Source organism: Trachemys scripta, chromosome 6 (genome assembly GCF_013100865.1).
Source record: "Trachemys scripta elegans isolate TJP31775 chromosome 6, CAS_Tse_1.0, whole genome shotgun sequence".
Lineage (NCBI taxonomy): Eukaryota > Metazoa > Chordata > Testudines > Emydidae > Trachemys > Trachemys scripta.
In genome coordinates, this window is record NC_048303.1 from 119,613,998 (window position 1) to 119,627,206 (window position 13,209).

Sequence of the window (13,209 nt, forward strand, 5' to 3'; positions counted from 1 at the left end):
ACAAATGCACAAATTTATGACAGTAACATAAATGCTCCTCTGAAGTAATGTGCAACATTAAGTGAAATCGTTTTCTGAAAGATATTATAGGGATCTATATTTTATTTGCCATCTTAAACATATCTGGGTCTTTATGACCTTATTTTTAAAATGTATTTCCTTTTTATATTTCTTGGTGCAAATGGACTGCATAAATAAGCAATGTGCTATGAGGCTTCAGACTAGCCGATAAACCCTTTCAATTTTCATGCCAGCTTCTTCTTTTGTAATTCAAATCTGGCTGGAAACTGGCAGCTCTGAAAACTGAAACAAGCACTGCCACAAATACCTTGTAATGCTATCGACCTTGTCTGCCCATGCAGTGAGAAAGGGGGATGCATATGTGTCTGCAGTCATCCAGATAACACAACTCATTTTTTTGGGGGGGGATAACAGAAGCCAACCCCGGACTGTGCACCAAAAGCAGTCATTACCAGGCAAGCTGGAGAATAAGTCTCTTCAAAATACACAGCGCATTTAAAAACCATATACTGGGCTCAGCCACTGCTTTCATTACCAATTTTAATTTAGCTCCTTCAGTTTGCCAGCCAGATAAACTCTTTAGTGCTGTTTTTTAATCTATTTGCCACATTTTCTGTTTAAGATTATAGTAATATGAGGCAGGAGAAGGAATCACTCTTAGAGGAAATAAAGAAATAGATCCGCTTATCAGCACCCATCAGAAAGTTCATTAATCAGCCAGGCTTTGTGCCCCCTAAATTGAAAGGTTAAATAATCCTCTCCGGAATATTTCTAGGCACCTCCGCCAATTGTCCGGAGAGGAGCTGCCATTCACAGCACTCTGGATCGGTGACAGGGTATTTTACTACTGTTTGGATCCCAAACAATGACGGACAAATGGCCTGGCTTACAAAGAAACCTTTTAGTACAAGGATGGAAAAGGACCACAAGCTTTGATGTGGGGTGGGGGTGGAGGGAGGAAAGGGGGAGTGGAGGGAGGGGGAGGAGACATATATGGATCCCTGTATATTTTATTTGAATGTTTATTACTGTCGCTATCAAATGCATTTATACACTCATGCACACACACACACACACAATATATAGACATATACATAATATGCACTCACACTATTAAGAATATGCATGTTTACACAAGCATTTATACATTAATCTGAACACAAACATTTCCAATGCTTGTAAAATTAGGAGTTGAACAGAACTGAAGCTTGGTTATATTTATTAGCTAATACGCTGGGGAGCCAAACAAACCCCAGGGTTTTAATTTTTACTGTCATTCTAAATGATTTACAGCTTCCTTCCCCCCCCTCTAAACTATATCTGTTCTACTGGAACACCCTTAACCACAAGTAAAGCTTTTTTCAGAAAAGGAATTATTTCTTTAAAATATGGCAGAATATGAAAACCAAGCCTATTATAGTAGTACTTGAATACAACTGATTCTGAGAGAATGTCTAGCTGTGTTTTTGGAGTGTTATCTTGACATCAGAAACTCAGGAGGAACAAATTATAACTAAAGATTCCTATGTTAATGATACATCAACTAGCTGTCAATCTGTATTGCCTTTGATTGTATTGATGAGTGAAGGCATACAGTGCATTTAAATAATCAGACTATTAAAAAGACAAGGTCATTTCCTTATAACTTTGGCACTGGCAAAGACCAATATGATTACTAACTATCCAAGTTAATGTTCATTTGGCAGGAAGCAGCGTCTACAATTTGATAGCTACATTCCTTGGGCATTCCCCCTTTAAAAATACCACATATATCCCAGACAGAAACTTTGTACTTATTTTCATTTGCCTATGCAATGAGCTCCTGGTAACTATAAATTGCCTTTAAGGAAATATTTGATACATGTAGTGAAGATAATCCCTGGTCAAATTCAAACCAATCTGTACGTGAACTTCTTTGAAACTTCATATGGTGTTTAAATGTCTTTCCCATATATCCATTTTTATTGAAAAAGTCTTAATACCTGTAGCTAGATTTTACTTTGTAACATGACTTGGGGCACTTTGACTAGCTAGTCTAAAGTTTCTTAAAACAAAACAGAAAATATTTTAATTTCCTCCAACATCAATTAAATCAAAACTGCACTGATAGTAATCATGTCCCCAAATCATCCTTCTGAAAACTTCTATGCCCTCTGCCTCCCCCTCTAACACTCCTGTACCACCATCAGAAAAGCAGCATCTCGTTTAACCAGGTTCTTTGGGCTGCCCATCAAAAAGTCAAACCAAAAGCATATACCACTGTCAAATCCAGTATATCTAAATAAATAGAATAATTTAAATTCAATCTCTTTATAGACAGAAAATAATATAAACCCTAACATTTTAGAACCATTATGGCAACCTGCTGTTTCTGAGAAATCGTATGCTTTATTGCTGGTTATTTAAAATGCAAGGGCAACAATTTACTAATAGAATTAACAGCACTGTCAAGAACAAAAACAAAGCAAGACGCCATGTGCAGTCAGCATTGTCAGCTAAATAACTATAGTATGAGAACTTATCATAGATACAGTTATATAACAAAACAATTAGAATCAACTGCAGATGCACAGATGAGGCACTAATGGAGAATATCTCATTCAAGTAGATATAGACCAAACTGCAAAATCAAATGAGTAATTTAAAAAATGTTTGTAGAGTCCTGGTGGTGGCGGAAACAAACAGCCAATGGCAGCAATGTCATGGGCTGTTTAAACTTGAAGCACTGCCGAAGGAAAGGAAAATATATTGTATATCTATGCACATTTGAGAGTTATAGTCATGGCTTTTTGGAATAAATTTACTATACATTGCAAACAAAATTAACATACTAAAATAAGTTAAAAGTTGAAGGTCTAACTTCAATCCACAGAAGCCAAAAAATTCAGAGCCAAGAGACTTCTTACTTTGTCATACATATTTATTTTAACACATGTGATCAATCCGATCACCCACTGTTCTGAGACTTTGCGAATACTGAAGTAAAATGGTGCCTATTCAACCTGGAACTAAGCTCTTTAACTCCTAATATATGGAGCTTGGGGTTATATTTTAATCACTTTTATGTTTTTTTTTTTAATTAAAACAAAACCAAGGTAAATCTGTCAGAGATAGTAACTTCTTCATTGACATGACAGGCCATACCTAGAGGTGTTGTTGTTATTATTGACATGACAGACCGCTTGGAAATAAGTCAATGAATATTTTTAGGGAATCAATCTGTAGAGAAGTAACATGATCAAGTACAACTTTAGAAAGTTATGGTCTAATGTGTTTGAGTTCATTGACCAGATAAACTCACAGCTCCTGAACAGCAATTATGGTCTATACATGTCTACTAAAAGAGTTAAATACACATACTAATTGGTGTAATACACCATATTCTCTCCTCCGGGGTCACTGAATACTCATAGACTTTTTAACATGCGGATTATTTAAATGATATAGTGCAGTAGTTTTAAATGATACTAAAGCATACCAGTTACAGACCATTACTCAGTGGACAACTGACAAGCAAAGGAGCCATTCTTATTATGATTCAAAATTCTTATGAATCAGAACAGGATGTCCATGTTCAAGTTAGCAGTTTACATTTTTAAACTTTTGCTTTAATTTTGCAATATTCAAAGGCATTTATCCACTTAAAACAGCAAAATGCAAATCTTTTAAATTAAAAATATGTATACCTAGATTTTATATAAAAACAATGTAAAACCACAACATATTTTTTGTTTTTTCATACAGCAACCTCAGACACCACCTCACATATTTTAACAAAATGTAGTAAACTTGGTTTCTGCACTCACAGCTTGTATGTCAAGATTCAATGAACAGCATACGTTTACAGTAAAAAGCATGAAAATGTACACCTACACTTTACTGTAGGTGAACTGCACAGAATTATTACATACTCTCTCAGACTAAAGGCTGTAAACATAAAATGCTGCAAATCTGACACTAATCTTCCACCTAATTATTTTACTGTTCAAATCATTAATACTTGTCAGCATAGAAATTAGCTAAATTAATGCTTATATGTATCTTTTTTATTTTTTAAAAAACAAAACAAGTGAAAGTAGTCACCAGCACCATAAACCTTACAGAAATGATAGTAACATGTTAATCCTTTTAGTTAAATTAAGTTGCTGGTGGTGATATGAGGGAGAAGGCCTTTTGATAATAAGATCTAAACATTAATCATTCTTTTTTCTATGCAAGTAACTATTTATCCAATAATTCCAGTGCATCACAAAAATAATGTGTGATGGAGATAGATTAATACAGGGCAGTTTAGACATTAAGAACACAGAAATTCCTACTCCAGTTTTTAGTAAATATTTGGGGTACTTGTCATCCTTTCCCAGTTGTATGAATGCCCTGCCATTGGGATCATGGACAGCTACATGTGTTGTACAACAGCCTTCATAATAAAAAGGCGTTATTGTTAATTGAAATAAAAATACATTAATTTCACTGCCCGTAAAGCCAGGGTCCTAATCTCCCACCCCGCAGAAAGTACAGAGTTCCTTAAATATCTTTATTATGCATTCAGAAGACACATGGCAGTCACAGACGTACTGAAGGATGTATCTTAACAAATGGAAATAGTTCAAGGGGCTACTGTACATAGGTGCTCAGAAGTTAGAAATGAAAAGGGTCTAATGAGATCAGCCCATCCATCTCTTCCCGGTGTAGGACTGTTTCCTACAGCACATCAAACCACAACTTATAATCAAGGCTTAAGCTGTAGCACATCACTCCCCTGCCCTAATACGTACAATCACCTAGTTTCAGCATAAAATATTATAGAAAATATTCAGAAAATAACTATTATGGTTAAATGGTTCATATAAATGACAGTTCATTGTTGTGCCACTTGCAGGGTCATATTCCAACAAGGTTAACTTTCACAGGCTCTAACAACGGCACGAATTCTCAGAGTGGTTTAGCAGTGGACATAGCATACAGCTAAAGGCCAGATCCTCAGCTGCTGTAAACTGACAGTGCTCCACTGAACAGCTAGGACAATTTACATGACCTGAGGATCCGGCCCTAGGTATAGAAAGACATTAAGAACAGCATCAGCAGCAAAGCATCAAACAAACATAGTAACATGGGTGCCACTTAAAAATACCTGCAATTGGAATTTTCTACCCTGTCTTTAGTAGTAAAAACAAAACCTGATTATTGTGTACTTCAATTATTTCCTCTTATAAGCGGTTAGTTGCATCTAGTTCTAAAACTGTATTTTCCTGAGAAGGTAAGTACGTAAATAATACATGTTTGTAGACATTCAAAAGTTTAACATGATCTTTTTTTATTATTTATGAAGATCATTCATTTTGCCTATAATACTTTAAATGCAGTTTAAAGTAAAAACTGGAAAATGCTCAAACATTTTAGCAATCAATCTCACCCATACCTGTAGTATATATTTTGGACTCATTATACTGTTAAAGTCACTATGTGTAGAGTGATCTAACTGTTAATTTATATCTCAAAGCTATCAGGGTAGCCTTTTGTATACTTTGGCTATTTGGAAATCAGACCAGCCCTAAGTGTTCCCTACTGTGGCAGCAGTAAACGTACTCTGAATGAACCTTGCAAAAGTCGCCACCAGTAAGGAAGAAATAGCCATTAATAGGAAAAAAATACAATATACTACAAAACAAAAACTAAATGAAAAAAGTTTCTATTTTAACTAATAAATCTGTCAAACCAAACCACTCCTGATTGATTTTTTTAAAATAATGGAACACTTATGAAGCATAATACCTTCATGGAAACATCTGCCAAAGGCCACACACATGTAAAAGCAGGAGGGATGAAATTTTCATAAACATTTGATAATTAAAAAAAGTAATTCTGCCAATTATTATTAAAGGGTTGGAACGTCTTTCTCCTAAACTAAGCATGTTGCAGCATAAATTTTCAAGCCATGTGAGAACTTCATGCAACCCAAACATCATAAACTACTTTTTCCTAAGTGCAGATGCTCTGGTTTTTCTATTGCACAGAACATCACAAAGACATCCTTATTTCAAATTCAAATGCCTTGCAATTTTGGGTTATCATCACTGTAAAACATCCAGTAAAACGGCGATGTGAGTTTTGACATATAACTTGTGATGGGATGCTGTGTGTCTCCAAAGTATGTGAAAAATATACAGCCTATGTCCAACAAAAGTCATTTTTACAGTATTTTCTTAAAAAAGAAGAGGTCACTGATCAGTTGGTGAAATGTAATATCATTTACATAATCTTTACAAAGTTACTGCTCTAGAAATCTTAGGTCAGGTAACTAGAGGGGTTGATACTGTAGTCATGATCCAAGAGCCTCAAACAATCCCATCCATGAGTCAGAGAGCAGCACGACTGGAGAGTAGCAAGACTTAATCTCTCCACCGAAATACTTTTTCCCATCCTTCATCTGCACAAAACCTACAAAGCCTTCTCTAGTTTGCAAATTTTCCAACTCTCCAGCTTAGATATTTTTTCACAAACGCCGTATCTTAAAAACTCTTTCTGAAAGTCACATTTTTAAGGATTTAAATTGATTTGAGGCTAGACTGCTTACATTTTTATTTCAGAAAAAAGGTGGCAGGCCATGTAGAATTGTAATAATGGCACACAAAGAAATCGGAGCGCAAAATTTAAACACAAAAGATGTATTGTCCCTTCATGTCTTTTACGCACACAGGCCAAAACAGCGAATTTCTGGTTCACCTTTTTTTATGTAAGTGGATTAAAAGTAAGATTAACAAATTGTCAAAAAATGTGTTAAACGATAGCCTCCGCTGGTTAAAAATTCTGATGTCTGTAAAACTCTGTTGGTGGCCATCTTGGACTGGGGTTGTAATACAAATGAAACTAGCAGAGACAGGAGATGGGGGAGGGGACCCTTACTGCCTGAACACTGGAAGAGGAAGGGAGGGATTATCAAGGATGAGCTATCCTTATGGAAAGAACCCTCCTAAAAACTGTAGGATTTTTTTTTTAAAGTATATCTACACATCTGGAAAATACATTAGCAAACAAGAAACAAACTATATTTTGTCCATCTGCTGGAATTTACCTTTCCTTAGTCTTTCTACGTGTATTTCCTGAAGAAGGCCATACTGATATATGAAAGATTAATTTCTATTTCATTATTGTATGTAGATTTTATTCTTGGATTGTGCTTGCTATATGCTTCAGTGTATGAATGCATTAGATTACAATATGCTACGATAAAGTATAATGTACATAGTCAGAAAAAAATGAAATTATACAACAGGAATGCAAATTTTATTTTATGCCAAAACATTACAGTGGCTATCCATGTCTTTCCTGGTGCTTAATGTCTTGTGCCCCATATCCGGTGAATATATGATATATTTTGTCCCATTTTTCAGCCTGAATCATGCAAAAGAACGAACACACACATATAGAAATATACACTTCTGTACCTTAAACAACATATTGAGGATTGTTATTTAAAAATAAGCTTCGTCCTACATTTTTCATAGTTATCCCTTATTTGACTGAAAGGTAAATGCTCCATTAAAAAAATACGCACACACACACACTATACCCACAGACACACACAGAGCCGAATCCCACTCCTTTTACTTACGTTAGTAGACCCCCTAAGCCAGGGGTTCCCAAGCAAGGGTACGCAGAGGTCTTCCAGGGAATACATCAACTCATCTAGATATTTGCCTAGTTTTACAACAGGCTACGTATAAAGCACTAGCGAAGTCAGTACAAACTAAAATTTCATAGAGACAGTGATGTGTTTATGCTGCTCTATATATTATACACTGAAACGTAAATACAAAATTTATTTACAGTTGATTTATTTTATAAATATATGGTAAAAATGAGTAAGTAAGCAATTTTTCAATAATAGCGTGCTGTGGCACTTTTGTATATTTATGTCTGATTTCGTAAGTAAGTAATTTTTAAGTGAGGTGAAACTCGGGGTTCGCAAGACAAATCAGACTCCGGACATGGGTACAGTAGTCTGGAAAGGTTGAGAGCCACGGCACTAAGCTATTCATAGATTTACAGATTCCAAGGCCAAAAGGGACCATTGTGATCATCTAAGCTGACCTATATAGCACAGATCAGAGAACTTCTCAAAAATAATTTCTGGAGAAGATTAAAAAAAAAAAATCCAATCTTGATTTTAAAATGGTCAGTGATGGAGACCCACCATGACCCTTGGTAAATTGTTCCAATGGTTAATTACTCTCGACATTAAAAATGTTTGCATTATTTCCAGTCTGAATTTGTCTAGCTTCTACTGCCAGCCACTGGATTGCCTTTTTCTGCCACAGTGAAAGTAAACTGGATTCACACGCATGTAGTTACATATAAAGTGGGATGGCATTTTTTTCAGAAATACTCCACATCAGTAGTTGTCTTCTGAAGAGGGTAACATTGCTGTATAATAACAGGGCTATCTGCTATTATTATTTGTTTAAGGTAGTGCTCACTATGTTCAAGGAATTTTCCAGACTCTCCAGAAGGCCTGGTCTCGGTCCCAAGCACTTCACAATCTAAGGATACAGTCTATACTGTCAAGATTGAGTACAAATCAGTTTGGTGTATTTGTAGGTGTGTGGGTCTCCAAGAAGTGCAAAGTTACCTAAAAGGGGAACTGTCACAGGGAAAAAAGAAAGGTGATCAGATTAAATATAGAGAGCATTTTTAGGTCAAACAACAAAGCTGGACAAAATTATCCAAAAATGTAAGTTAGAAGTTAAATCCTGTTTGTTCCACTGACTTCAATATGGACTATTTTTGCAAGTGAAGTAGGAAGGATTTTTCCTAGGCCTGTATCTGTCCAGAGCAAAATATTCTACAAACACATATACATTTCTAGTCTGGGTCGTGAGTAGTTTATAAACAGAAATGAAAAATAACAGAAAGATAGAATTTAGAAAGAGGCTATTCTTAAAGTGAATTGCTATGACTGAAAGTGTTCTTTACTAATCCTGATATGAAAGAGATGATAGCGATGGTATGATCTTCGGATCAGAGACTGCATCTTTCTGAGTATTTGCAGCTCATCTTGTACAACCAGGCCACCAATCCTAATTGGTGCCGTTGGCTACTACCATAATAAAATCATAAACGACAATACTATTTCTTCAGTCAGAGTTATAGGTAGATTTCCTAAGGCTCAGGGACAATGCACTGTAGGACTCAACTTGTTTCAGGGGCCCTTAAAAATTCTTTTCTTGTAGGACTGTGATTCTTCATATTCTAACATTATTTATATCTGGCCAAAATATTGTAATATTATTTTTACTGGATTTTGAAAATCAACTTCTTGTATTATTACCCTACTACTATGAGTTCATAATAACAAGTTTGCTAAATGTAGAACTGTGTATCTGCCTATCATTTATTGCATGCAGGAAACAATGAGAGGAAAAAACCCATAAAATATGTTGACAACTTTATTTTATTTTTTCTGAAAAAAGGAGAAATAAATAGAATAACCACAATGAAAATTATTTAATCACGTTTTAAATCATTATCAAAACTGGTCATTAAATAGTAATTCTAGTTATAGTTGAAAGAAATGTCAAGAACCTAACCCTATCCAGTTATAAACATTTGATTATCACAGAGCCTTTAAATTTAAGCATCATTAATATAATGTAATTGTCTGTTTTTTTCTGACAAGGAACAAACTAAAATATTCTGCTCATAATTCTTTTTGCCATGTCAACTGCCCCTTAACATTTTTGAAATTCTAACAAAAAGAAGTTGCCAGCAAGACATTTATGACAATATTACAAAGTTTTTTTAGTGTTTCAAAATTTCCAACTGTAATAGTTTAAACTAAAACCTAACACCAACCATGACAGTAGCAATGGAATTGTTATGTACTCATTGTTCCTACTGAACCTACCCTGAAGTGCAAGAGCTACTATGAGTCAATAGATGGCAGTCCACCTCTTAGAAAAGAGACATATAATGAATAAAATCATCAAAAGCGTCACAAAGAGACAAGAATTGGGTTCTGTTGTTTTTAACAAGCTTTCAGAGTGATTAATTAAGAACGTTTTAAGAATGTATGGGCATTTAAACACAATTTTTATATGGACCTTTGGCAAAGCAGTATGATAGAAGTGATTTTAAAAGTTCATAAACATGACACATATTTGTATAAAATATAACCGTTGCTCTGCTTGGGTTGATGTCTATACGTGTTATGCACATTATCAGTTTACAATTTTCCCAAATTCAGTTTGAACCCAGTTGTTAATTTGCTATATATCTATTGTTAAGGTGTGAAAAAACCTGAATCTAACATTAGTACATATACCTGTAAAGATATGTGCATATTCTCTAAAAATAATAAATGCAAGTATTTTTCTTCTCTTGCATTATTTGTTTAGAAATCTGCATTTATAACAAACTATGATGGAATTGTAAATTGATGACTGCAGTTAAACAGTAGAATGCCTATATGAGAGCAAACAACTGCTACCTTTTAGTCATACTTATGTAAAAGAAATAGACAACAAGTCTATTCTAACACGACAGTTTCAGCATCATCTGTGGATATTATTTGCTTCTGTTGCAGTTTAGATCTAGAGAGAATTCTTAAGTGAAAAAACAAAAGTTGACCCTGACCTGTTTAAGTAGTTTAAATAATATAGATTCTCTTGAACTATAGCCTCTATTTTAAACGTCTACGATGTCTGTTGTCAAGTGAAGTTTTAAAAAAAGTATAACCTGATTATGCTTCAATTAATGTAGTTGTCAAAATTGATCTTCACACGAAAGATGCTATGTAAATACAAAATATCATCATAAATTAAAAACCTGGATAATTTATAGTACTAAATAGCAAAGGCATTTATAAGAAACAAGGTAGGGACTACATAAATAGTAATGAAATCGGAAATATTTATATGTATGTATATTTGATCACATTTCAAAATATTCTCTCACAAGCACAGTGTACCCCAAAGCACTATTTTTTCTAAATTAATTAATTTTTCCAATATGACATTTCCATGCATAGCTCCAAAAATTTCCAAGTAGATCTTCTGTTGGTGGATATTGTTAATTTCACACCATTGAAAGTATAAAGTCAAAATACTTTCCCTGAAAATTAATTGGCTACAATTCTTCAAGATGAAACAGCTCAGATTGCTTGTCAATGATTGCCAGGAAGAATCTGTTTTTAGCCTTTTAAAAAGTAAGAATTTTTTGTAGTGTTGATTATAACTCTTTTCTGAGTAATTGTTCAATGTCCAAAACAGGCCAAACAACAAAATATGTTTTGACATATTAGCTGAAACCTAATTCACCATCACATTATTGCATAAATACATCTATGTGATTCTTAGATTCCAAGTTCCATAAGGGATCTAACAAACCATTTTAACACTTCCTTTTCTGGAGCATAAAGAATTATAAAGGATTGAATTTTTTCTTTTGAGTATCTTTAAATAAATAAAGCAAACAACAATATAAAGTGAATGCAACTAAACCTATTCTTATTACATCTTCTTTAATCTGGTAATTTAAGAGCAAAGAAAATATGCATATAGAAATGGAGATTTCCAAAGTGAATGTTAAAAAAAAAAAACCCTAAACACAGGAGAGATTTTCAACAGAGTATATCCTTTACTATTAAATTTAGCTGCTAAAACAGAAAAGAGAAAGTTCCAACATGTTGAAAAGGCACAAGGAACAGATTTTAAAGGACATCCTATAGCAATATTCCCTTATTTGAAAGAAAAACCTCAAAACCACAGCACAACAAAAAGTACTGGACAAACTTTTCTGCTTTAATTGTACAAGGATGACAGTGGTTATAAAGTTATTCCAGTTAAACACACATTTTCCTTATGTTGAAAAGAAGTCATAGGCAAGGCCTAATTTTTTATACGTGTGTGTGTGTGTATATATATATTTTTTGTATTTAAGGTTTGTAGTGTAGATCAATTAGACATTATTTTAAACAAGTTAAATCTTGTTTTCAGACTCCAGATTAGTTAATGTAGGTGCAGTTTGTTTAAATTTTCCCTGCGTTTTGCATGCAAGAAAAAAAATTAAAAACTGAATGATTTATTTGTAGTGTGCAGTAGTTATTTTTATAACTAAAGACCAACTAACCAGGTGCCAAAGAAGAAGTGGCAGTTGATTTCTTCTTTAAGAATCATGTACAAAGATTTTAAAGTTTATTTATAAATTCACATTCCATTCTCTAGGTAAGGTTCTTTAAATCAAAGTTAAAGAAACTGCCTTGTAATATATGAGGATATGACAACCAAATCTGGGAAACAATGAGACAGGAATACTGTTATACCCCAGTATAAAATTAAACTTTCTTTTTGTAATGTATACAGTAAATGCAATTATGGAGAGGAAAGTGATAGGATGCAGTCATTAAATTATGCTAGTAATACAATCAGAACTTCTAAGAATGTATAAAAAGGGACAGTGTATTATTGCATTCTCCAGTTCAAAAACTCTTCAGATGTTTATTATCTTCCTGAAGAAGATGCTTGTCTATATTTTATGGTCAGCAGTTCACAGAAGAGTAAATAGGTTGGGTGTACAAGAAAATAAAAAAGGTGTTTCTACTTACTGTTAGGTGATACTGCCTCCATATTTCTGGGCAAGCCTGGAAAATAAAAATATTGATCAGCTGGGAGCATGAAACAAGGTGCTTTACAGCCTGTTGGTTTTGGCATAACACAGTATCCACCGGTGTCGGTCACAGGAAAATAAGAAGCTTAACTGAAAGGGTCTGCATTTCAGCTTCAAAAACCTGGCTAGACAGTTTAATTGAATTTTACACTGGTTTAACACACTCCCTGCCATTGTCAGAAAGCCAGTAACAGTTTTCTCTCTCCCTTTCTTCTCTTAAGGTTAGAAGTTTTGGAGACTAACATGTTCTTAACTGTCATAACAAGTATTACTATAAAACAAACCCAAACACAGCAGACTGAAATTCTGCATGTAGGGTATAGAATGTGTTTTGTAACATTTGAAACCTACATAATGTTTTGGAAATGAATTCAGCAGTTACTTTGCTTTAATACAGAAGTGAACTTAAAATTATGTTGCTATTTTTGTACATGTCTGAATCCTAATCAAAATATAATTGTTACAAGTAATAATCCTCAGTAGCCTAATGTCAGATGAGATGTAAACAAGGAGCATAACAGA

The 13,209-nt window shown here is 34.1% G+C and overlaps 1 protein-coding gene across 1 annotated transcript in view; it reads right to left on the minus strand.

Moving 5' to 3' along the window:
- The window catches only part of ZCCHC7 (zinc finger CCHC-type containing 7), a 156,436-nt gene that overhangs the window by 19,951 nt on the left and 123,276 nt on the right, over positions 1-13,209 (minus strand). The window contains exon 6 of the mRNA XM_034774271.1: positions 12,626-12,661. Within this exon, the coding sequence (XP_034630162.1) occupies positions 12,626-12,661 (36 nt within the window). The remainder of the gene's footprint in view (positions 1-12,625; positions 12,662-13,209) is intronic.